The 25,949-nt window shown below is 41.8% G+C and overlaps 1 protein-coding gene across 1 annotated transcript in view; it reads right to left on the bottom strand.

The window, feature by feature from the left end:
- Positions 1-25,949, bottom strand: part of CFAP61 (cilia and flagella associated protein 61) — a 104,124-nt gene continuing 78,175 nt past the window's right edge. The window contains exons 22-26 of the mRNA XM_032183662.1: positions 24,733-25,060; positions 23,889-23,980; positions 21,122-21,327; positions 2,196-2,286; positions 1-159 (exon numbers count right to left, since the gene is read on the bottom strand). Coding sequence (XP_032039553.1) covers positions 1-159; positions 2,196-2,286; positions 21,122-21,327; positions 23,889-23,980; positions 24,733-25,060 — 876 coding nt within the window. The remainder of the gene's footprint in view (positions 160-2,195; positions 2,287-21,121; positions 21,328-23,888; positions 23,981-24,732; positions 25,061-25,949) is intronic.

Genomic DNA, 25,949 nt, shown 5'->3' with positions numbered 1-25,949 from the left:
TCAGAGCCGGGCCCGTCCCGCCGCCCCCCCGGCGCCCCGCTCACCTGCGGCCGGGGCGTACATGGGCAGGTGCGGGCGGTGGCGGCGCAGGTAGCGCAGGACGGGCTCTGGGGGCAGCGGCCGCTCGTCCGCGAGGCGCTCCGGGGGCGGCTCGGGCACCTGCGGGGCGGCAGCGCTCAGCCGGGGCGCGGCGCGGGACGGAGTCGCCCCAGGCTCAGGTCCCCCCGGGTCCCGGTTACCCCCCCCCCAGCCCCGGGCCGTGCTGGCGGGGACCCAGCCGAAGGGACGGGGCCGGGCGCTGGGCACGGGCACCGCGCCCGAGCCGTGCGCACGCCGCTTGCGGCGCTGGGTGAAGGTTTCTGCACGGGGCTTGGAAGCGCTCCCCGTGCCAGCCGCAGCTGGCCCCTCCAGGCATGTGTTGCTTCGGTGTTCCTTAAATATTTCCTTAAACGTTGCCCCTAAACGCGTGAGACTCATCACCAGTCTCTGTGGAAACCGTAACTGGAAACGGCTGACCTGTGCGTGTTTACTCTGGGTTCTTAACCAACTCTCTATAAGACATGCTTTTTCCTCGCTTTTACATTTCATTACTAGCTTATTTGCATGCCGAAGTGAGCTGAGCTATGAGCAACAGGAAGCACAGACGGCAGGTCTCCTGCCCCACACAGCAACACCAACCCAGTCCCAAGGCACGTGTGAGGTATTCCATACCATGCCTCTGGTAGCGTGCCAGGGAGGAGCGCCCGAGGAAAGTGTACAAAAGTGGCAGTCAATAAGTATTGTTAAAATCACCATGAAGAAAATCCAAGCAAAAATACAAAAAGCAAAGCCAAATTTGCATCCAGATGCAGTTACCGTCATCTGTGTTTCTGGCTCATAGAGGTGCCTTTGGTGCATTCAGTGAGACTATTTTTGTGTGTCAGGTCTGCTGCCACTAGAAAAGGGTAAGGCAAGCAAATCTCTAATAGTGACATTTGTAGGACACCAATTCCCCTTTCTCTAAAGTTGTTCACATTTACAGCATGTAAAATGTGGTTGAGTGATGGCAGGAGAAACACTTCTCATCAGGCCTCCCATTCTGCACAGAATTTCATTTTGTGTTCTTTTATAGGTATCTTTCAAGAGAATCTAAAAAAAAAAAAAACTGTACCAAGGCATTGTCAGTATCATGACAATAGGAGGAAAATTGCATCTTGCCCTTTGGGAGGAGGCAGAGGCTGAGCATTTGTGTATTACAGCTGTGACACAAGACAGCACACCAGTTTGGGTCCTGTGAGCAGGTGGGCTGCCGTCCACGCAGCATCCCTTGCTTTTGTCAGCCTCTGTCCGTCCATAGTTGATTCTGTTTGCTTTCTGCAGTTAAAAACTTTGCAAGTGAATGCTTAAAAACACTGCATTCACACAGAATCTCACTGCATAAAACAAAAGCAAAGACAGCATGAGGAAAGGGAAGGCCAAGTGGTCCCTAAGAGCAGGTTGGAAGGATCAGGATTCGGGCTGCCATTAGGTCTGAGAGCAACCAGAAATGCGCTGGGGTGGGGCAGTCCTTGGGTGGCTGGAAATCTGCTGCAGACAGCAGTTGTTTCACGGTGTGCTGTGGGTTTGGGTTTTGAGCAGGGGTTTTTACAGGCTACTGAGGCTTTATGCCTCTTGTCTACAGTACGAAGGCTAAAGCTGTAAACAGCGCTAACAAACATTTTAATTCTTATTGAGGAAATCCACCTATCACTGAAAAAAAAAATGACTCTTTTATTTACAAAGGCCATTCCCTATGTGTAGATGTTGAAAAATCTACTTTTCATAGCCTCAACTGAGACAGGTTTAGAATGGCATTTAGTGTGTTCCTATTAGGATATTTTTTTTTAAGTGATAACTGGACAAAATAAGCCTCCAGATCCTCCTGGATATTTTTACTAAACTGCACGTGTAATGTAAAAATGCTGTGCTGGAAAACAAAGCAATTTAATGAAAAGTTCTACTGACAAATCTAAAAATGTGCCAAAACAATGAAACCAAACAGTATGCTATACGTGGTAAAACCCCTTGGCTAGGTATAGGATCTGTTCAGGTTTCCCAAAGGAAATAGCTAAACAGAAACACAACACTTTAGGAGAAGGATGGGGAAAGAAACCAAAGTGAACAACACTAACAAATTGTCCAAATAATAAAATGCACTCACTGGTCATTTTTCTTACCTGTTCCGACAGCAGGATTTGGCGCAGTTCCTTCTTGAGATCAATAAACTGATCGTGATAGATGGCCATGGACCAAGGTTCCCTGAAGTAGCTGGTTAAAAAAGAAGAAATTTAGTTATCTTGTGAACCTCTCATTAACCACTAATAAAGTATTTACCTGCTTTTTTGCCTTTATAAATTACAGTTCTGAACCCATCATGATCGTTTGTTCATGAAATGCCTCCCGTAACAGCATGGTCAATCAATTCTTTTAATGGATGTTCCTGATGTACAGCCAGCTTCAGTAATTACATTTAAAGTGGCTTAATTCAGAGCTGTGGCAAGACCCAGTGAAGAATCCTGATTTTATCAGAATTTAAAAGCCCAAAGACCTGTAAAGAACGGTGTCTCCATTATCTGTCCTCATTTGAGAAAAGCAGATTGCAGGATTAACTGAACTGCTGCATAAACAAATTAAATTTGTGTAGACAATGACACAAATGTTGTTCATCATTAAGGTTTCTGGATTAATAAAGGCCAGAAAAACAGGCCACAACAATGTTGCAATATGTTCTTTGCAGTAGTGTGCTGAAGCTAAATTGAGGCTATTCTAGGAGGAAGCTCTTGTAACTTTTTCTTCCACTGACAGCATTCGTGACAGCATTCTTCTGTGAAAAAGGAGTAAAAGGATGGCGAGGACATGACTCGACGTAGAACTTCAATGCTGCAAATACAATGTGAGGCAACTCAATTACAGAGCTGTGAATTATTTCTGTTGCCTCTATAAGGAAAAATAATTTTTACAGTTTCACAAAATGCTGTGCATGTGTATGTCTTGCTAATGCTAACCAGAGGCTCACCCAAAGAACGACTGAACGGATGTCAACAGGGTCACCCGGGAGGCTTTACGAGGGGTGCACTTGCGTGGCCACAACCAATGTTGCTCTCTTTGGAAAGTCAGTGGCATTGCTGGCACTGCTGTTAGGAGTGCACCTGCGCTACTGCTCAATGCAGTTGCATGGTCAATAAGTGAACATCTGCGTAAAAGCAACTTAAAAGGTGACATGTAAACTTAATAAGTCTGACTTATCTGTCTCTACAGAAAACGAATGTGCTGTTTCCTTTTGGCAGAAGAAAGGTTTTTGTAATGTCAATTTGCCCTATTTTCTGCCTCTCAGAAAGTTTTATTCTTCTTGAATGAAAAGTTTCATTCTTTTTGAATTAAACTTCAGCTCTCATTAATGACCTGCACAATTCACAACACTTTGTGTATGTGGCAGAACTTAGTTTGTTTTTTTACACGCTCATCTCATGATAAGCTCTTTTTTCCCTTTTCACTGTGTCCCCTTCATCTGCATTTCACTTTGTATTGTCAGCTGTCTGGGCTGGGGCTGCCTCTACATGTGATCTGCAGTGTCTGGCACAGTGGGGCTCTTGGTAGATGTTTTCCCAGTATGAATATTTATTGACGCTATTACAAATACTATGTTCTTGCTACGGTAAATCCTGCCCAGCCTCAGAGTCTCTGGCACCATGTGACCAAGACTGATGCTACTTGGTCATTTGGATATGAAATGTGCTAAAGAGCTCAGCTTCAAGTATCTTAATTTAAGTAATTATGTACCTGTAAGGTGCAGAGAGAACAGGATATTCCCCAAATATTGAAGCAAGTTCAGTTTCAGAAGAAAAGCCCCACCCAACCCAAACCTTTAACTTAATGTCAAAATTAGGTAGCAAAGCAAGGAGAAGGGTGGTGTGTGAGTGTGTGTGTTATATAAGAATACATTAAGATAATTAAAGGCTGTCCAGTTTTACTGATATGCCCTGTTCCACCAGCCAAACATTTTATGTTTACACGTTGGTATTTGGATTCAAATTCTAACCCTAATGGTGATTTCATCTCTTGATTGAGGCACATCTAACTGCCTTACATTCATTACATCATTCACCTACCTCACCAAGATGTCGCACTAAATAATGTTTATAAAATATTTCAGGGATGCTTTATGTTGCTGCTACCATCACCAGTTCAGCCAGTAAGTGCATTTTTTTGCCAGTTCTTGTCATTGTTCCCAGATTTGGAGCTTAAAAAATTAAATTTGCCACCAATTTACAATATTTGATGTGAATAAAATGCCCTTTTTGGAAAATGCTTTGTTTGCATTTTCCAGATAGACTGCCAAGAGGAGCTACCAGTAAACAACCTTTACTCCCTGATTTCTTTTACTTCTCTTCATCTGAAGAAACGTAAGCATCAAAGGCAATTTATAGAGGTACTTCACAGAAACACTTTTCCGTTGCTGTGCTGGCTCTGCATTTTTATCTTTCTTTTTTTTTTTTTTTAATTATTATTTTTTTTTCCATTCTAAGCACCTTTCTAAAAGGACATATGGTATTTTTGAGAAAGCACATCTATGTATAGCTGTTAAAGCAAAGTTTAATAATGAGAAGAAAAAAAAAATCGAAGCCAAACCAACAAGTCAACTTTCTGAGGCTCATTCTGAATTTTATTACCAATTTAGCAGCAGTCCCTCAGGGCAAGCTGTAGAAGGTTTGAAAGTATAATGCTCTTCAGTATACAAGATGAAGCTGGCATGCTACCAATGGAGGCTCAAAGGCTCCTCAACTATCATGAGAACGGCATCTGCCACATGTTTGCACCATTTAGTCTTTCATAACCTGCCAGAGTGATCAGGCTAAATATGTACAAGATGACAATGTTTGCCAGAAGCATAACGGGTTTTCAAACTTGGTCACTTCCTAACGGGGATCCCCTGCTGGCAGATTTTTATATCTACAGCAGCTATCACAGGAAGGCATTTGTAACGAGATGGGATGAAATGGTCTCCTTTTGAAGACAGTAAGCGACATCTTTTTTGTTGCTAGGGAGCTGTTCTTGCCTTTCATTGACAAACAATATTTAAAGTCTGTTCTGCCTCATTTGTCATATATAGCCTATATTAGATGAAAGGGAAGAAGGAGGAAAATATTTAGTGGCATCCTGTACAAAAGACAGGGAATATTTCACTTTTGAAGAGATACAGCACAACAAAAAATGGGTAAAGTTGGCTACTGCTAGCAAGCAAAAATGGAGTATGCATGGAAACGGTTTTCAGTCTGAGAGCTTTACTCTGCAGTTCATTTGCACCTACACAGCACTTTCAGAGAACAACGCTGTTGTCTCTAGGGAAGTTAATTCTGAAGTGGCCACACTTGTGCGATGTGTCCTCTCAAAGGCAGTGAGGACCTGGTGCCGACCTCTGGCAATGGTCCAGTCGGGTAAGCCAGGTGCAGCAGGCATGAGGTGTGCCGCTGACTGCACGATGTGAAGGCCAGGAAATCTTAACGATTGAAGCAGAAGCCTTCAAATAAGAATCAATTCTTACAACCAAAACAAAAAAGCAACAAAAGTTAAGAAAAAAATGTAAATAATTACAGCTTTACAAATAATTTGAAGTCCCGTAGTAAGAAACTAATGGCAGAAGGGTGAAGCTCTGCAGGCTGAGCTTATCTACTCTGATAGATTTAATCACAGAATCACAGAATCATAATTGTAGGGGTTGGAAGGGACCTCAAGAGATCATCGGGTCCAACCCCCCTGCCAAAACAGGTTCCCTAGAGCAGGCTGCCCAGGTAGGTGTCCAGACGGGCCTTGAATATCTCCAGAGAAGGAGACTCCACAGCCTCCCTGGGCAGCCTGTCCCAGTGCTCCGTCACCCTCACCGTGAAGATCTTTCTCATGTTGGTGTGGAACTGCCTGTGCTCTATCTTGTGGCCATTGCTCCTGGTCCTGTCCCCACAAACCACTGAAAAGAGGTTGGCCAAATCCCACTGTCTCCCACACTTAAAATATTTGTAAACATTGATAAGAACCCTTCTCACTCTTCTTTTCTCAAAGCTGAACAGACCCAGGTCTCACAGTCTTTCCTCATAGGGAAAATGCTAATCATCCTTACCATTTGCAGGCTTGGCATAACTGTAATACTCATACAGACCAGTTTTATCACACCACAGCAGTATTTTCCAACCTTCTGCAAGTTGGGCTTCCCTTCATAAAAATGAAACAAAGTGAGGCCCAAGTAGCTCCCACGCATACCATCAAAGATACGTTTATAAAGATTGTTGCCGATTTTGTCATTTTTATATTTGGCACTTTTTTTGGAAAATCTCACCTGAAATTCTCTCAAAAAAAAAAATCACCAGTGGAAAGAGAAACTAAGAGCAGTGATGTGAATGTATCAAAAGTAGCAAAAAGAAATTAGAAACCAATTTTTTTTTAAAAAAAAAAGCTTGTTTTCTGATTCCTCTTAATTTGAAAGCCAATCTCATTAATTACAACTTAAAACCCAATGGTTTACTTTTTAATACAAGGACTGTAATAGGTTTTTAATTACGTCCATTCCTTTTCTTGCTGCTTCCATGAGGCAGATGACAGCAGAAATAACTGGTGCCGCTGTGGTCAGGCCTGGGGCACACCTTGTGGATCAGGAGTGCAGAGCCAACAGCTCATTAAACTACGGAGGAACAGTCACTGCCTGCAGGTGAGTTCATCAGGTTACCAGAAGGTGTGCGCGTGCCAAGACAGAAAGGCTCTCGTGCAGAACCCAGCTAAGAGAACTGAAGCCAAGGACCTCGCCAGCTGGATGCTTGTGGCTGCCCCATCTGTGCTCCTGGTGACTTCTCTGCTGCGAGGCTGGGATGAGGGAGGATTCCAACAGCCTAGAGGGCAGCTGTGCACCGGTTCCTTGTGAGAACGCCTTCGGAGAATCCTTTGGTAGACCACTGGCATGTTTGAACCACAGTTTTGGGTGATGTTGTCTGATGCTGTTTGTTGGTCTTCTTTTGTTATGTAAAACTTTTATGGCAACAGTAATGAAACCAAATTGAACTCCTTGCCTCCTGCTATCCCCACTCTTTCACAGAGAATCTATGAAGTGGTTTGCATCCCTTTGTAACTTCTGGTAAATGTCTCTAGATAGCTAGGATCCATATGGATCTCTTGAAATCACATCTGTGTCATAACAAAGCAGCCCATAGGTCAATAATGACCTGCTTTATGTCCTGCTCAGGTCAGAGGCACTCTGCTCAATGTTGCATCTTCCATCATCCAGCACTGTAAGCACATGCAGTTGGTTGTCAGAGCGGCATGCATTTTTTAGGACATAAAATAAAGCAGTCACTGGTAAGCTCATCTCCTGTGAATCTGTGATTAAAGTTTCTGTTTGTCTCCACGGCTTCCCACACTTACTGGTGAAGTCACAAATTAGATGTCCATTTTTCTTGGGTTATTTTTTTTTTAAAGAAATGTAATCCTTGAAATGCAAAAGTTTCCAGGCTGCATCAGCTATCTCTGAATGATACTGTATCACTGTATCACAGAATCACAGAATCACTTAGGTTGGAAGAGACCTCTAAGATCACCCAGTCCAACCTCTGACCTAACACTAACCAGTCCTCCACTAAACCATTTCACTGAGCTCTACATCTAAACGTCTTTTAAAGACCTCCGGGGATGGGGACTCCACCACTTCCCTGGGCAGCCCATTCCCATGCCTAACAACCCTTTCGGTAAAGAAGTTTTTCCTAATATCCAACCTAAACCTCCCTGGTGCAACTTTACCCCATTCCCCCTCATCCTGTCACCAGGCACGTGGGAGAACAGACCAACACCCACCTCACTACAGCCTCCTTAAGGTACTTGTAGAGAGCAATAAGGTCGCCCCTGAGCCTCCTCTTCTCCAGGCTGAACAAGCCCAGCTCCCTCAGCCACTCCTCATAGGACTTGTTGCAGCTCCTCTGCCAGATCGCTCAGTACCCTCGGGTGGATCCCATCCGGTCCCATCGACTTGCATACATCCAAGTGCTGTAGCAGGTCGCCAACCATTTCCTCGTGGATTATGAGGGCCACATCCTGCTCCCCATCTCCTTCCACCAGCTCAGGGGGCTGGGTACCCAGAGAACAACTGCTCTTGCCACTAAAGACTGAGGCAAAGAAGGCATTAAGGACCTCAGCCTTATCCTCATCTCTTGTCACTAAGTTCCCCCTCCCCCGCCATCCAGTAAAGGATGGAGATTCTCCTTAGTCCTCTTTTTTGTGTTGTATTTATAAAAACATTTTTTTGTTATCTTTAATGGTAGTAGCCAGTTTGAGATCCAGATGAGCTTTGGCCTTTCTAATTTTGTCCCCACAAAGCCTCGCAACATCCTTACAGTCCTCCTCAGTGGCCCGTCCTCTTTTCCAAAGATTATAAACCCTCTTTTTTCTTCCTAAGCTCTAGCCACAACTCCCTGTTCAGCCAGGCCGGTCTTCTTCCGCACCAGCTCGTCTTTGGGCATGTGGAGACAGAGCACTCCTGAGCAGTTAAGATTTCCTCCTTGAAGAGTGCCCAGCCTTCCTGGACTCCTCTGCCCTTCAGAACTGCCTTCCAACGGACTCTGCCAACCAGTGTCCTGAACAGCTCAGTCAGCCCTCCAAAAGTCCAAGGCAGCAGTTTTATTGATCCCCCTCCTGACTTTGCCAAGAGTAGAGAACTCCACCATTTCGTGGTCACTCTGCCCAAGACAGCTCCCAACCACCACATCTCCCACCAGTCCTTCTCTGTTTGTGAACAGAAGGTCTAGCGGGGCACCTCCCCAGTACACTTACTAACCAGCTGCATCAGGAAGCATCTTCCATGCTCTCCAGGAACCTCCTAGACTGCTTTCTCTAAGCTCTGTTGTATTTCCAGGATATGTCTGGGAAGTTGAAGTCCCCCACGAGATGGCGATTGCGCGAATTCTGCCAGCTGCTTATAAAATGCTTCTTCTGTCTCCTCATCCTGGTTCAGCAGTCTGTAGCAGACCCCCACCAGGATGCTTGCCTTGTTGGCCTTCCCACTGATCTTAACCCATAGGGACTCAACCTTAGCATTCCCAGCCTCGAGTTCCACAACATCAGAACACTCTCTAATATAGAGAGCCACACCACCACCCTTTCTATGCTATCTGTCCCTTCTGAAGAGCCTATAGCCAGACATTGCAGCACTCCAGTCATGGGAGTGGTCCCACCACGCTTCCATGATGGCAACCAAGTCATAGCCTGCCTGCTGCACGATGGCTTCCAGCTCCTCCTGTTTGTTACCCATGCTGCGTGCATTAGTGTAGATGCACTTCAGTTGAGCCATTGCTCTCTCCCCCAGCCCTGACATTGTTCCCTCTGGCTCATCTCTAATGAGCCTCCACATCCCCCTTCTTACCTAGTTTAAAGTCCTCTCAATGAGCCCTGCCAGCTCCAATTTGATCAGTTGTCAAATATTAAGCCTTCAAAATATTCAAAATAATTTTTTAACACATTTAGATTCTTCAGACTTGAAATGATTTTGGCCATTTAAGAAAGCTGACTTTCTCATTGGTGCTTTTAGCATGTGATGGAAAAAGTTACCCTACTGGTGGTGTGCCTTTGCTTCAGCATACTTCATTCCTTCTGCTAAATTTTGCCACAGTAAGGGAAAGGTGCTGCAATTATAGACACAAACTTATCCACAACGACAAACACAGACAAAACTAAACAGTTGCTCAGCTGACCTGGGCTTGAGTATACTACAGTTACACCACGAGTACCTATGAAGAGCAGGGAATTCCACTCCAAGGAGCGGGGAGAGGAAACTGTTGTTGGGATGGACAGAAATATGTATAAGAAGAAATGTTCCATCTTGCCATGAAAAGAGAAGATTCATTGTTTTGGGGAAAATAATTGATATTTTTAAGAATCTATTACAAAAATACTGTGATTCTAGTGGAAGATATAGAATATTTGTAGCTATACCTTGTATAAGTGGACCAGAAATCAGAGAGTAGAAATTCAGTTGCTGACAATACAAATACCATAAACACTGAGCATTTCCTACTATATATTAACTGACCAATAATTTGGAAAAACAGCTTGTATATGTAAGTAAAAATCAACACCAACTTGTGCTAACTCCCATAATGAAGCACTTGAAAACATTGTTCTTAATCACAAAGAATATAAAATGTTCTCTGGTTTGCAGTTTCTTAAAACTCACTTAAAATTGCTGAACAATCAAGCACAAATTGGAACAATTGCATGCTAATAGCAAGAATGCTATTTAACTCCTTGCTCTATAGTTCCACTCACTGAACACCCATTTGCCCAAGCATTTGAGTTACTCCTGTTGAATTCATTAATCTGGGACTATTACTGCTCTGACCCAGTAATTAGTGAAATCAGTACTTTTATGGACAATGAGTCTGGATCTATGATTTATTGTGTTAGGGATATTTACAAAATAGTGATGCAGTTCATTAACTTATAGGCTGATGATTCATTTGTCCTTTTTGGTAAGTAAATCATAGACAGAAAGCCTGTGGGTTTTTTTCTACTTTTAACAGAAGCAGTAAAGCCTTCCACTTGGAAGACAACTGGTTTAAAACCTCTGGTTTATCGAACCCTTTTGTTTGCAGCTGAAAGAGCAAAAAACAGTGCAGTGTAACGAATCTCTCAGTTGTTGCTCAAGACAAATGGCCACTGACTCAAGCCTTTGTAGCGGGCAAGGCTCAGCCCCCAATCAAAACAAAGAGAAAATCAAAACAAAACAAGACAACAATAAAAACAAACAACACACACACAAGCATCACACTGGGGCTACTGCAGAGACATGGTGACTTCAGTAGGAATGGTAGGTCATGGTTTACAGTGTTTACTGCTTGCCAGCACCTTCACTTTGCAAAGGCCAGTTATCCATCATGACTGATAAATCACTTCTGTTTTCTGCATTTTTAATATCCAGGAAATGTTACAATAAAGTGCCATTACCTGGAGGCACCGTTAAAAAACAAATCTTAGCAGCATTTGCTTCCTGTTGAAATGCTGCAGTCCTTTCCTATTCTCAGTAACCACATAGAGACATTCTCCATTATTTCAGCACTGGGAATTTGTGTCCAGTGCTTATTTTACTAGATAGTAGTAGTTATTGTGTATCTCATTGTCACTAAATGCTACTCTTTAAACTTTCTAAACTCTGTGCCTTTTAGATCTGATATAAAAACATTGCTGTCTGTTCTTTCTACAGAAAAATTATAGCTGACCCTCATGTAAGGTTTATTGCATTTTTTCACATAAGACTATTTCACATGTAATGTATTATGAAAAACAATTAAAAGGAAATTAAATCTGACTCACAAAATCAACAAATATGCTGTGTGGAGTGGTATGATTGCTTTTCTGTAATTACTTGCTTATGAATTCAGAGTTCAATCATTCATAATGGTTTGCATAATTATTAATATGAATCAGCAATGTTTGACTGCAAATTAGTGTGGTAAGACTCAGCTGACTGGCCTTTACTTACTAATTTGGACGTGGGGTTTCTTAGTAACGTAGCTCTTCATTAGCAAGTTAGCTGCTTCTTAAAACTACATTAATATATAAAAACTGAAAGTCACCTAAAGGGGTCTACCATTGGTATTGATTTGCTGTGAAAGTACAGCTTTACCAGGGTACCTTGGGGTTAGCATTTAATTCTAGTAAGGAAAATAGATGTTAGTGCTTTGATATCCCTTCATGCGTTCATTTTTCCTTTGCTCTCTCTTCATAAAAAGCACACAATTTGTCCTCTAATTAGGCTGCAAAGTGTACTGAGTAGCATTAGTCCCTTTCAGCCATGCTCACTACCTGCCACATTTCCTTTCTGTTTTTTTTCAAGCCTGCAGAAAATAAGTCTCACTGTCCGCATGATGAACAAAAGCCTCAGGTGGAATCCCTTAAATGTAACTGCAGTGTGCTAATGTATGGGACCCAGCACATCTCGGACAGCACTGCAGTCTAGTTTTTCTCTTAATGAACAATCATGCTCCATTTTGGAAAGTCTGTTTTGAAACCAGATTTTGTATGTAAAATGTATTTCTTGTTTAATCAATTATTATCCAGGCTATATGTAATAAATGTATATCAGTAACTAGTCCTTTAAAAAATAATATTGGAAACATCAAATGTTCTTTTTCCTAATTTTTCTATTATGCTGTGAGATTTATTAGAGCTGTGCCATTAAACAATCCACTGTGGCATTTCTGCTTAAACTCTCATTAAATGACACTGATTAATACATCACTTTTAGCCTAAAGTACATAGTATTATGATGTGTGAATTGAATTTAAGCAGAAAAGGCCCAACAGTTACTTTGAAAGAAGCAAATGTTGTTTATACTGCTCAAAATATTTAAGCGTTTAGCTTGAACAGCTAGTACAAAAAATTAACGTGAGCATAAATGAGTGTGTTTGAAGAGAACAGCTACGGAAACATCCAGTGGTATTATCTGCTTTTATAGTTTGTGGGTGGAATTTTCCAAGGCTCCTTACTGAATGGCAGCTTGAGCCCCTTCACTCCTTGCTGTTGTGTGTTTGGGAGCCTTCTGTCTGACTGCGTATCAGTAAGACTTAGGTTCTTGCATCAGGGATTTCTTTGGTAAAAAAAAATAAAAAAATAGACTTAGGCACAGAGCGTTACACAAGATTTACGTACTTATGCCAACAGGGGTACCTCAAAAACTTCTACATGGTTACTGGGTAACCTTGCAAGGCTTTTCTCCTAAACATCTGGTTGTGGAGATGCCCAGAAGTACATCTCTCTAACCGTGACTGAGCAGCAAAGTCTTATCTTACATATGCACTTCCCAGTTATAGCTGGAAAGTTGACATATATAATAGAGCAACGTCTGAATCTTCAGGTGTTCCCCTCAAAATAGGAAGTAGGAATTAACTTACTACTTCGCACACTCAGAAATTACTCGGTGCCTTTTTGTTCCTCCCCTAATCAAAACAACAAGAAAAAATACTTCTGAGAATCCTTCACGTTGTTTTCTTCTCATTTTTTGAAGAAGGGCAGTCCTTATTTTAAATCAACTAATGCAAAATTTCAGCACTTATCTGTATGAATCTCAAAGGCGTTGTCTATATCAGCAAACAGTTCAGACAGTGGAGTGGATGTGACACCCCCACTGGACGTGTTTCAGGGTTTTATTCTGATTGCTCTCTTGGGCCGACTGCCATGTGGTCTCATGGGCAGGACACCAGCATGCAACTCATCGTGCTAGTTCGTTTCTTCCACCAGGCATGCAGCCTGTGTGCACCGAGATGGCTCCAGGATGCAAACCGAAGCCTAGTGAGTACAGATGGCTAAAACACATTTCTGGTAAGAGCTAAATATAAATGCAGTATAAATAGAGCACTTAGTACTCTGTGTTACGTGTGATTCAAGCACTTTGCCACATCATGCATTAGTCTATCACCATGCTTTACAAACTGGTAAGTACCAGAAGCGCTTCTCATACAGCATCTTCCTAACTTCAGCGTTACACTAAGAGTAAACTCTGAATGAGCCCAAGAAGAAACTGTAGAAGGGGATGGCTGATCAACACAACATTTCAGAGGGTGCCTTTTAGAAACTGGTCGGCATAACGGTGTGCCTATGACAGGATTCCTCATCACTGCCAGCCCAAATCCGTGCTGTTTGTCCCAGCACTGCTGCCTTTGCTTCTCTCGCTGTCATGCGATAGTGGTGCTCCTTTGTCTTGTCATCAGCATTACTGCTTCATTAATGGGATGCAACCAGCATCTTCTGCAGGTCATGTCTGAAAACAAGTTCATTAATGCAATATCCCAAGTAAGAAAATCCCCTACAACATCCCAAGTAAGAAAAGCACTCACACCTAATTTGATAAATAAGCTAGTTAAGTATTTTAGAAACTAGTGGGCCAGATTTTTATGCATTGTGTTAGTAAATTTGGTTTTCATTAATGCCAAATGAAGCCTATATGAAGCACTTCTCTCTCATATTAAAGGCATGATGCCAGTGAGCATCCATTTGGTTGCCAAGTACCAGGAGACCCCTGTAATTATATGTTCTGTACTCAAGATGCAGCAAAGGGAGATTCCACTGCTCTGTAAACACATTCCATAACTTGGCAACTGCCTTACAGTTGCCTTCACCTCAGAAGCATACAAAAGGGTACAACTGGCCAGTTACATTCCTCCTTTGTGAAGCAGTGTGGAGCACTGACAACCAAAACCAAATGCACAAGCTTAAAAGAAAAAGTATTTCAGGCCTCTTCCCACACCTGCCTCTTTTATCTGCTGCTATGGGAATGGGAAAGATTTGAAGGGTTTCAGTGAGCACCAGAGACCTCCGAGGGAAAGGAAGGAGTGTGGTGTAGGGAGTGCTTCATGTTACACCTGCTGGGATTTGCTTTCTTTTCCCTTCAAGAAAAATCTTCCCTGTCGGGAAGAGCCTCACTCTTAGGTGCTTAAATTCCATCTGAGCCTTTTCAAGATGCAACCTTACAGAAAATCAATAAAACCTGCAGAAATTCCTTCCTGAAGTGGGTTCCAAATCTAGGTAGTAATACTGTGAAACATCCAAGTGACATGAAAAGAATGTACACAAAATCCTCAGCTTCAGGATACTGTCTGTGGTTCCTAAGGTTGTGTCTGCCTGATGTCTGACAGCAACATCTGAAGACCTCTCTGCTCAGGAACACAGTGGCCGAAGGCCCAGACAGAGTGAGTGCACCAGCCATGGCGGCACCAGGCAGATGGAAGACTGACCATTGCTGATGCTGTGCTGGCTTCTTGGAGCACAATGACAAGTGAGAATGAGACTTTGCATGGTCAGGGACTGTTGCCTGTCTACGACCCTGACAACTTGCCCGGCAGACCATGGCATCCTGTAAAACAGCCAGAGGGATGAGCAGCCAGAAGAGACAGCTGTCTGACTGGTTGTGACCATCTTTTGGCTTAACAGCCTGTTTCCTCAGATGTTGTTTGCATAGGTAGAAACAAAAACATTGGCTCTTAATTTCATGTTTAGCTAAGTAATGGACTGGGCCACTCAGATGCTACTCTAAATTAAGCTGGAGTACCTAACACATGGTAGGATCAGGCTTAACTGTAGGCAATTGTTTTTGAAAAATCTAGTATCTGTTGTTATCACATTAATATCTATGTCACTGGGATCACAGCTAAGGCAGCTGGGCATTCTGAGGAGCATTCAGTTTAACTCTGCAATTGTAGAGTTGCACTGAGACCTCCTTTAAGAATGTCCATAGTATCTGTCCACTAAAGTAGGAGAAAGGAAACTTGGAAAATCATTAGTTCCATCAGATTCAGTTAGAACAGCCAACACAAAGCTAAAAGCATTGTTTCCCTTAAACATGATAATAATTCAAAAGCATTTGAGACTTTCAGTGAGCTGTCAAAGTACTGTCAGACAGAGGAGGAGTATTCAGCTCACTAAACGATAACAGACTCTCAAGTGCCCTAGTGCATTTCTTAGCCATGGGACCAAGGAAATATAGTTTCACAACTATGTGCTGTTTTTGTTTATTTGTTTTGTTTTGTTTTTCAGTTATTGCTCACCAGGTTTGTAAATCTGCCAACTTGAAGTCCTAGAGGCTTCTTTTAGAGGCAGCTTTTAATCATGCTGAACTCATACTGAAATCAATGGAACTTTTCCCTTCATACAAGGAAACATTATTTATCTCCTTTAGTAGCAGTTTCATGCGTGCAACCGGAAGGGGTTACTTCTTCAAGTTAGCTGAATCTTGAGGGCCTGTCACTAATGCTAATTTGAAAATGGCACTGGCCCATTATGGCCAGGAAATCCGGTATCATGGGGTTAACCTTCAGCCTTCATACCAAATGCAAATCATCAAGGAAATTCATTGCTAGGTGCAGTCTCTAATTATTTAAAAGACAATTTGCTACACAGAAATAAATTGGCTCCCAGGTGACAGCTGTTCTACTGTGTCCGTTCCTGGAACTAGATGCCATGCCGTGAAATCTAAATGCAGAGCAAAAGATTAAAGCGATGTATTTTCTTGGCTTATAAGAAGGCCCTTCCCAAAATAAGGCATAAAGAAAGGATGAAGGGAATGAATGTTGCAAACCAGCAAGTTTGTAAGCTTAACTAACAAACTGCAACATTTTCAGTCTATTTTTTTTTTCCACTAATGGCACTTCACAACTTGCTAGAAAATGCTGCAAGTGGATATAGGTGTAACGTGTAGTAGTTTAAAAGGAATTTTTTTTTCCCAGCAAGAGAAATTCAGCCTTAACATCAGGTTTGCACTCACCCAGTGCTGTGAGATCATTACAGACCATGTGAACATCACCCAAACCAGTTCTTCTTTCTATCCCACACAGAGAAATCACTGATCACATTTTCATATTCCTTGCCAAAGGCCACTTTTCACCTGCATATAAGCCTCAAGACAATCTTAATTCCACAAGAGATGCCAAAACATTTTTCAATTTCATGGTTTTCTAATGGATAGTCTTCTAATGGCTAGGTTTAACATTGTATATTGTTGCATATTGTACACAAACACGTAAACTGTGGATGTGGTCTACCTTGACTTCAGTAAGGCTTTTGACACCGTTTCCCACAGAATTCTCCTGAAGAAACTGTCTGCTCATGGCTTGGACTGGCGTATGCATCATTGGGTTAAAAACTGGCTGGGTAGCTGGGCCCAAAGAGTTGTGGTGAATGCAGTCAAATCCAGCTGGAGGCTGGTCATTAGTGGAGTCCCCCAGCGCTCAGCACTGGGGCCAGTCCTCTTCAATATCTTTATTGATAATCTGGATGAGGGGATCGAGTGCACCCTCAGTAAGTTCGCAGATGACACCAAGTTAGGTGCATGTATCGATCTGCTTGAGGGTAGGAGGGCTCTGCAGGAGGATCTGGATAGGCTGCACCGATGGGCTGAGGCCAACTGCATGAAGTTCAACAAGGCCAAGTGCCGGGTCCTGCACCTGGGGCGCAATAACCCCAAGCAGAGCTACAGGCTGGGAGAGGAGTGGTTGGAAAGCTGCCTGGCAGAGAAGGACCTGGGAGTATTGGTTGATAGTCGGCTGAATATGAACCAGCAGTGTGCTCAGGTGGCCAAGAAGGCCAACAGCATCCTGGCTTGCATAAGAAGCAGTGTGGCCAGCAGGGCTAGGGAGGTGATCGTCCCCCTGTACTCAGCTCTGGTGAGACCGCACCTCGAGTACTGTGTTCAGCTTTGTGCCCCTCTCTACAAGAAGGACATGGAGGTGCTCGAGAGAGTCCAGAGAAGGGCAACGAAGCTGGTGAGGGGCCTCGAGAAGAAGTCCTACGAGAAGCAGCTGAGGGAGCTGGGCTTGTTCAGCCTGGAGAAAAGGAGGCTCAGGGGAGACGTTATTGCTCTCTACAGGTACCTTAAAGGAGGCTGTAGCGAGGTGGGGGTTGGTCTGTTCTCCCACGTGCCTGGTGACAGGATGAGGGGGAATGGGGTAAAGTTGTGCCAGGGGAGTTTTAGGTTGGATATTAGGAAAAACTTCTTTACCGAAAGGGTTGTTAGGCATGGGAATGGGCTGCCCAGGGAAGTGGTGGAGTCCCCATCCCCGGAGGTCTTTAAAAGACGTTTAGATGTAGAGCTTAGGGATATGGTTTAGTGGAGGACTTGTTAGTGTTAGGTCAGAGGTTGGACTGGGTGATCTTAGAGGTCTCTTCCAACCTAGAGGATTCTGTGATTCTGTGGTTCTGTGATAAGCACACTCTAAGACTACATTGTATTCCCAGCCTTCTTCCATTGCTGTACCTCTTCCTGAAGGAAGCAATTTCCTGTGCTGATGTGCTTTGCACTAGGACTGCTACATGGAGCTTACAGGCAGTTTGCTTCATCTTCTTACCGTCTCCTCCTTTTCTCACTAGCCCTTTCACTCTGCCTTGGCAACCTTTGTTCAGCATCACTACTTAAGAAGAGCTGAAGAGATGCTATGAGGACTGATGAGCAGTGTGCCCCTGTGTGGCACACCTGTGATCCTGGCCAGACCTCCTGGACACGCAGGCTGTGGAGGTGCCTGTGAGTATGTGGGTACAAGAGGACCCTGACCTTGCATAGCTTCAGAGCCTGCTAGGCTGCCAGCAGTTTCGGCCAATAAACAGCCTTGACAAAGACCAGCTAAGATGCAACCAGTCTTCTGCAAGAGCTGATGACTCCTCCATTGAGTGTCAGTGCTGGCATCAGATAAAGCTGCCCCTCTTATTTTTCTTATGTTGACTGGCCTATCTTATCCTATTAACAGATTGTCACTGGGATCTCCATCTCTCCTGAGATTTTTTTAAATCTCCATGTATGTTTAGAACTTGATCTTGCTTGTAACCCCTGATGAGCTTGCACAGTGTGTAGGGATCCTGTCACCATCATGACAGCAATGGAGGCTAATACACACTTAATTGCTTTCATGAAGAAATAAGCTGTCCATTTGTAAAGATAACGTCTCATCTCTTTAAAATCTGTGTGTGGCTATCAGGAGTGCAGACATGTGCAGCTGCACTGAGGTCCTTGGGCTGGGCTACACGCCCAGTGCAGAGTAACACAGTGAAAGGGAAAAAATGCTGGTTTTGTCAATGTCAGGAAAATACCGCTACCTGTGTTGCAGACAGAAATCCCAAAGCAAAATGACGTATTCTTCCAGATGTTGATGTTGGTGTGAAACTTGCTAGTGCATGTAACTACTGACACTAACCACATCTGGGCAAACAGCACAAGTGTGTCTGACAATGTTTGTGGTTCACAGAAAAGATTAGTTCACAGCTGTGTTTGCATATTGTAGCACCATGAACAAGGCTGATGATACCTTGCCACAACCTGAATACTGAGCTTCTTCCAGTGCTCAAAATGTATTAGCTGATCAGCTGTGAGAAGAAAATTTTCTGCAGTCTTGGCCTTTATCTCATACAATTGTGTCATCCACCTTCAGTTTCTACTTAACACCTGCTGACAGAATACTGTTTATGTGAACTTTACATTTGCTGGGTGCCATTGCTCTCTTGGAAAACAAACCCAACCTTTTCTATAAATCAATATGCCTCCCAGCAGAGGCATATTGGATCTCCTGAAGTGAAATCTGTAAAGAAGCATTTTTCTACAAGAAACTTCTAAAACCCACAGTTAACATTTGAGTTCATCCCATCTTCCTGTAAAAGATGGGGAATAACAAAGAATGAGGAGTCAGTCTCTGACATATTTAGAATGAGGACAGACTGCAGAAAGAGGAGTGCAAAGCATCTGAAGAAATAAGAGAGACGCACATCCAGCTGCAGTGACGCACCGAGTCTTTTTCAGGGGAGCTCACCCTTTGAGACGACAGCTGATACCACTATTCTCAAGACATGGCATACAAACCAATCTTTTGTCATTAAATGAAAGGCTTGATTGGATTCCCTCCCTCCCCCATTTCAGCAGACATTCTCATTTCTCTGTCCTCAGCCACGTACAATGCCTTATCCATATTCCAGTGAAGCTTTTTGACACTGAACCAGCAGAAGTGCAAAAGCTAGAGAAAGAGGTACAGGAATTCAGAGACTCATAAGTCCCTGTCTCAAGATACCAGGTGCTTCATTCCTACAGAGGATTGCAACTACCAGCACAGTCAATGCAATGTAGGCATGGAGGACTGTGCCATTAAAACTACATATTTCTAGCTTGTTTTGGACTAGCAGACTTCTGTCATCACACAAAACTTCTCTTGGACCACAGTGCATCCTTTACATCAAACTTTTACTAAATGTTATCTAAATAATATTGTTTAATCTGAAAGCTTTACTGTCATTTATGTCTTTCTTCAAATCAGTTAAAAATATAACCAAATCATGCCTAAAGACTTTTAAGGCACCACTATCAGCTTTGTATCATGATGAAAATTTACCAGTTGTTCCTGTGCTTGGCTGCCTGTCTCCAAACCAGTTTGTGTAAGGAAGTACTTCACTTACACTGTACCTGTGACAATTCTTTGTCCCAAGCCATCACTTGCGAGGGATTTAAAAAAAAAAAATCCAAATAAGATGTATTGACAAGTTTTAATTACATGCTCAAAGAATTCTATCACATGAATGAAACTCAGGATTTTTTTGCCATGCCTGAACTCAAAAGCACTTATTTTAGCTGAGGCATAAGGAATAAACCAAGTCTGAGTTTTTAGTCCATGTAACTTTTTGAAATATCAAGTTCTGCAGTAGTAGCAGAAGATTAAAGATACGGTAGATCTCATTTTTCAAACACCCCCCTTTTTCCAAAACAACTTATTTAATTAAAGTTCGCGCTTTCAAAAGCAATGAGAATGTCTCTCAGAAGAGACAGGACATAGATCTTAGATAGAAATAGCCAGGCTTTTCAGTCTCTCCAGTTGAGTCTCAGTCCTTGCCCCAAAATGCCTAGTCCCCAAAACTGCCCTGCGCTTGCTCAGGTGGAGGGGAGCACGTCAGAAAATCTTCAAGACCTGTTTCACTGCTGCAAACTGCTTTAGAGGCCTGCAAGCTGGATGGGGAACGTCCACTAAGCATGCAGACTCCTGCCACAGCTTTCGGCTATAAAATTAAGTAAAAGTAACTCCCTATGCTCATTTAGACAGACAACAGTCTACAGGATAAATTCTAGGATTTGTTTCATCATCAGCTGACAGGCAAGCTAAGCAGTGTGACTAACATTATGTGTGATTTAAAACCTCCCTAGAAAACTTTGGATAAAAATTTGATTTGAAGTGATTAAAGCACTGATTTTTAATTTTGACTTCTGAATATTAATCTTGAGTTAAAAAATAAAAAAGGATTCTTCAGACTCAGCTTAATGAGTTAAGCCTACTGACTGTTCTAAGCAAATGTTATAATGATTCTGAAATGCTCTTTCAGATGAAAGCTGTTCAAGTAAACCACTGCTCCTTCTCTAAATAAATCTGAGAAAGACAGTTCTTTCCAGGAATCTCTTTAGGGCTTGCATTGCCACTGATAATTTTGCCAAGTAGTTGAAAATATATTTTTTTAAATCTATCTTGAGCTCTAAGGGAAAACAGCTAGAAGATAAATCATAAGAAAACAAAACTACAATTCATCCAGAACATAAATTTTATGCACAATGTTGAATTAATCTTACCTGTAAAGGTCTGTAATCTGCCCTTCATTCCAGCGATAATGAAGATCATTAAGAAGACATTCATGCTGTCCATACAAGCAAATATAGTTGGACACAGGAAAGGGTGTCTTTGAAAAGCAGGTGATGCTATCTACCATACTATATTTGTTGATATGCATTCTAAAATAATTCCCATGTCTTGCCTTTCCAGTTATAATTTCCATACCCTGGAACACAAAATAAAAGGCAAACTATGCAAATGGAAAGAACACCTGACCTGGCATACATACAGGATCTGCTAGGGTTTGATATTTGATATTTACCATTTCTTAAAATCCACAAACATTTTTAACCAAGAATATCCACTCCTGGTACCACAGTTTATACAAGATACCATCATTTGGGCACAAAGATTTGCTCTGTGATTTAGACCTCGGTTAACTGCACAGGAACTGTGAAGCATATGACCACGAGCACAGCATAGGCTTCAGCTGCCCATGACCGAGTGCCATGTGAGACACCTAAGGGTATCTGGGACATCCGAACTGGGCTGGCAGTTATGACAAAGGAACCATGGGAGACCTGTGACCTGTGAGCTGGAGGTCAGAAGGGATGACCTGGGGCATCTCAAACACAAGAACACTCTGTTTATGGAAAATTGAAACCTGTTTGTCCTTGTATTCTATACAGTGTCCATACTATTGCATACACATGGCATATCATAACTTACTATAAGATAGCATCTCGATGAACAAAGAACACACTAGTATACCTACACTCTCCCTACAGATTTATAAGTGTATATACATATATATTTATATGGATATACAAGCAGTATATGTGCAGAGTCCAAATTTATGGTGCATTGTAGAAGCTATATGACAACAGACAGAGAGTTGATATTACCACATTAATCAGTTACAAGCAGGCTTCAATGTTACAACCCACAGCTTTATCACATGTCAATAATTCTGTAGTAGTCCAAGGTATGATGTGTAGGAGCAGCCTTCCAACAATAAAATTACCAGCAAGAAGGACCCTGTCTTTAAATTTTATAAATGACTATGAACTAGATGGTTGTCTGCAGCTGCAGGAGGCTGGGCTTGATCTCTTTGGATGTTACCTGGAATTACAATTACTTTAAAATATATGCATATACATACATGACATAAAAATATATATATATGCATATATATACACGCACACGCACACACACATGCAAATATACACACATCATTTAGAATTGTTCTCAGTGACACCCTCTTGCTAATACAAACACAGCTGCCGACTATTGCTTACATTATCACTATCAATAAAAAAATAATAGTGTTCGATGTTGATGCTCAAACTCTAGCATTTAGTTTCAGCTAGTTAAACCAATTACTTAATACAAGACAAAAATGTAAAAATGTGTTTTAGACCTCACAGTGGGATGATCAAATAGCTTGAAGCTATTTTTTAAAGCTGTATTCATGTTCCAATTTATATATCTTTAAAACCTGTTGCTAGGCTACAGTCGCCTTTGTAACTTCCACATCTCTCAGTTAATACATTTCACTAGCTTCTTTTACTATTTTCCTGGGAAATTCTTTTAGGATTTACATGAATTTTGTGGAGCAGCTTTAAAGATGTTATATTTTCAGACAATGGAGAGTCAAAGTTGCAGCAAAAGAATTCTTATCATGTTCTAGCAATTTGGACTGACAAAATCTATTTTTCTCTCTCTGATAGTCCTTTTTGCTTCCCAGTATGTGCAGCTTCGGACAGCTCATCCTGGATCTGAAAAGCTGGAAAACAAAGTGAGCCATGCTTTGATTTCCTTCCCTCTCTAAAGCATGGATTCCCTTTTTAAAACATCATTTCTTTCTATGGACCATTGCTACCTGAGTTTTAAAATGAACACTGAAGTAGTCTTTGAGAAAACACTCTACCTCATCTACAAGAATGGGCTTGATGTAGAAATCCCTAAGGAAAAAGATACAATGTACAAAGGTACAAAGCTTGAATAGGTGCATGGTCCTTTCTGGCTTTAAAATACATGAATCTAGTCTTCACGTTTCACAAGTGAGGTTCTGCAGTAAGAGAAGTGGCTTCACGTTAGTGTCATGGGAGAATCTTCCACATAGCCTAACTGCACGAAGTGCTTCCCTCTTTCCCACTCAGAGAAAGAAGTCTCTCACGGTTCTAGGACTGGCTGTTTTCTAGCAGCAAAGTACACACCATCCCTTCCAGGATACATTCTTTTCCTTCTAGTCTAGAAATCAACTGATTTTCACTGATAAGACTGTGACATTTTATCATCTGTATGCATTTATGGCACCTTATTACAGAGGAAAGAAGGTAAGAGCTAAGGCTGAAAGCATATTTCAGTGAAATCCAGCTAATGCTATCCTATCTCTTCTTTATAACAAAAGTACATTTTTGGAGAAAGCCAAATATCAGAAAGTATGGTAATGAATATCTAAGAGGTTCAGTTCGTTTTAATTCATACTGTTATAATTCACCAGCTGCACCTGATTTATATGATGCACGCTGGCTTATCAGACTCTGGATTTACTACACGAATCTGATGGCAAATACCACCACTACCATGATGTTCTGTGTATTACCTATTTGGTAGGAACTTCAAAAGCAACGTGTTCCATGTGACTGAGAAAATGACTTGTGTCTCTCTAGAGAAACAAGCAAAAAGAAGGCCATCCTGAAAAAGAGAGGACTGAAGAAAAGCAAACATGATATCTTCCCAACAGAGGAAAAAAACAAGGAAAAGTTAAATAACATAACTTACATGGTCAGACAGTGCAAGCTCTATGTCCAACTGGATGGGGATTTCTGGTTTGGAAATATGCAAGTAATTACAACCTCTGGGAAGAACACCTCCTGCCATAAATGAAAAGATGAGATTTATTCACTCATGCACAGAAAAGAAAATAAAGTGTCTCTTTATCCTCCTTTTCCCAGAATGATTACTATTTTTTTAACCGTGTCTAAAGAGGAAAATTTATTTTGTTGTTGTGGCTTCATGTGCTTTGGTACTGTTATACGTATTGGTGCAGCAGCCACATCTTGAAAAGTTCTGATCATGACTGCAATATAAATAAAAGCACAACTTGGTCCATTATTAGCAAAAATCTTCAGTGTAAGCTTGTTTGTTTTTGTTTGTTTGTTTGTTTGTTTGTTTTCCCCTTCCTCCCAATTCCTAGACAAGTCTACAGAGCTAAAGACAAATGAGGAATGGCAAATGTTAGGTTACATGGTATATTTCACATGTAATTCTTGTAAATAATGCATCCCATCTGAGATACCTCCCAGTAGACTGCATCAGTCATGTTCTGGATGCTCCTGTTTCTCTCACTTGAAAATAGAGGGAATCTAGCATAGGTTAGACAAAGCTTTTAAATATCTTGAGCTAGGTGGTGACAAGAAGAAATGAATCCTTGCGTGAATGCAAGCAGAATCACTCCCTGGTATCACCTAGAGGCCATCACCTCTCTCCACTGACTGTACAGGGAGTTTTGATGACTTTACTGCCATTAGATGGCTACTGAAGTGAAATGGACCTACACTGACTATATAGCAGCAAAAATAACAAAGAGGGTATGAAAGGATGGCAGAACTCTATTTTCACATACCTTTAATTTTACACCCCTTGTACACGGGGATGAGGCTATCCATGCCTTCTGGTGGCTTAGAAAAGGGCTTAAGGGTTGGATCAAAGAGATTCAGCATAGATGTAGCAAGTTCAAAGCCAATCTCTTTTGAATTGAAGTTGCTGTGTGTCCATTCATCTGCATAATATTTCCTGGAGTACTTTGTTAAAGAACCTGCAGCCCTGATACTGACATCATTAGTATGGAATTCGGTATCAATCACAAGTCTTCCATCAAAAACAAGGCAAGCATCATTAATTGCCTTAAAGGTTTCATAATCCACAGTCCTGTAGGCAAAGCTGAAAAATGCCTAAGAAGAAATGTAAACAAATGCAGGTTATTATACATTAGTTACTGGCTAATTTCATAAATAAAAATATACATTTCATTCTGAATGTTATTTATTTTATAAAAACAAGAACATGAAATACAGTTTGATTTTGTATACACAGATAAATCCTTCTTATCCAGTATTCATAGCAACTAAAATTAAAGCTACAAATATTGGATCAGAACGGGATTACTAAACCAGACTCACCTACTTCTGGTTAAGTAAATTAATTTGATTTAAAAAAACTCTAAGATTACATATGTCAGATAGCCTGAGTAGATGTGCACATTTTCTGTGTTAGTGTATGAAACAGACTTGAATTCTTTGTGAAGTTGTTTTGCTTCTTTCAAATGGTGAAGCTAAATTGAAAAACAAATTAATCGAAAAAGCACAATGTAGTTTGTATTGTAGCAGCATAACCATGTATTACAAATATTTTTCAAACTGTTGTGCCTAACTGTATGCCAGCAAACTATGCAACCATGGCTACCAGCACAGGCACATTCAATGAAATTACAAGATAGGAAACTCAAATTGTTCAGAAGAAATTTCATCCTCATTCAAAGTACTGAATTTATGCCAGTCAGTGCTGTGGAGGCCAAGAAGTTTGTGAGAGGTATAAAAAGACTGAACATGTACATGAAAAGGAAAGCGCTCAAATTTAATATACCTCATAGTGACCTAAACTTTGGAGAGCACATTCAAACTCTGTCAGGGCTGAAACACATCTCTAACTATTCCAGGCCTGTAAAATGCTTGCCTTAGGAAGCAGATTACTCTGTACGCCCTTACTGCTTGGAGTTACCCTGCTCTCAGAGGCACAGGTCTTGGATGTCGGACAGACCCGCTGGTTATCTGGGTCAGCGCA

The sequence above is a fragment of the Aythya fuligula genome, chromosome 3 (genome assembly GCF_009819795.1).
Source record: "Aythya fuligula isolate bAytFul2 chromosome 3, bAytFul2.pri, whole genome shotgun sequence".
Taxonomy (NCBI): Eukaryota; Metazoa; Chordata; class Aves; order Anseriformes; family Anatidae; genus Aythya; species Aythya fuligula.
The sequence above is the reverse complement of the archived record's forward strand: the minus strand, read 5'-3'. Positions and strand labels throughout refer to the sequence as shown.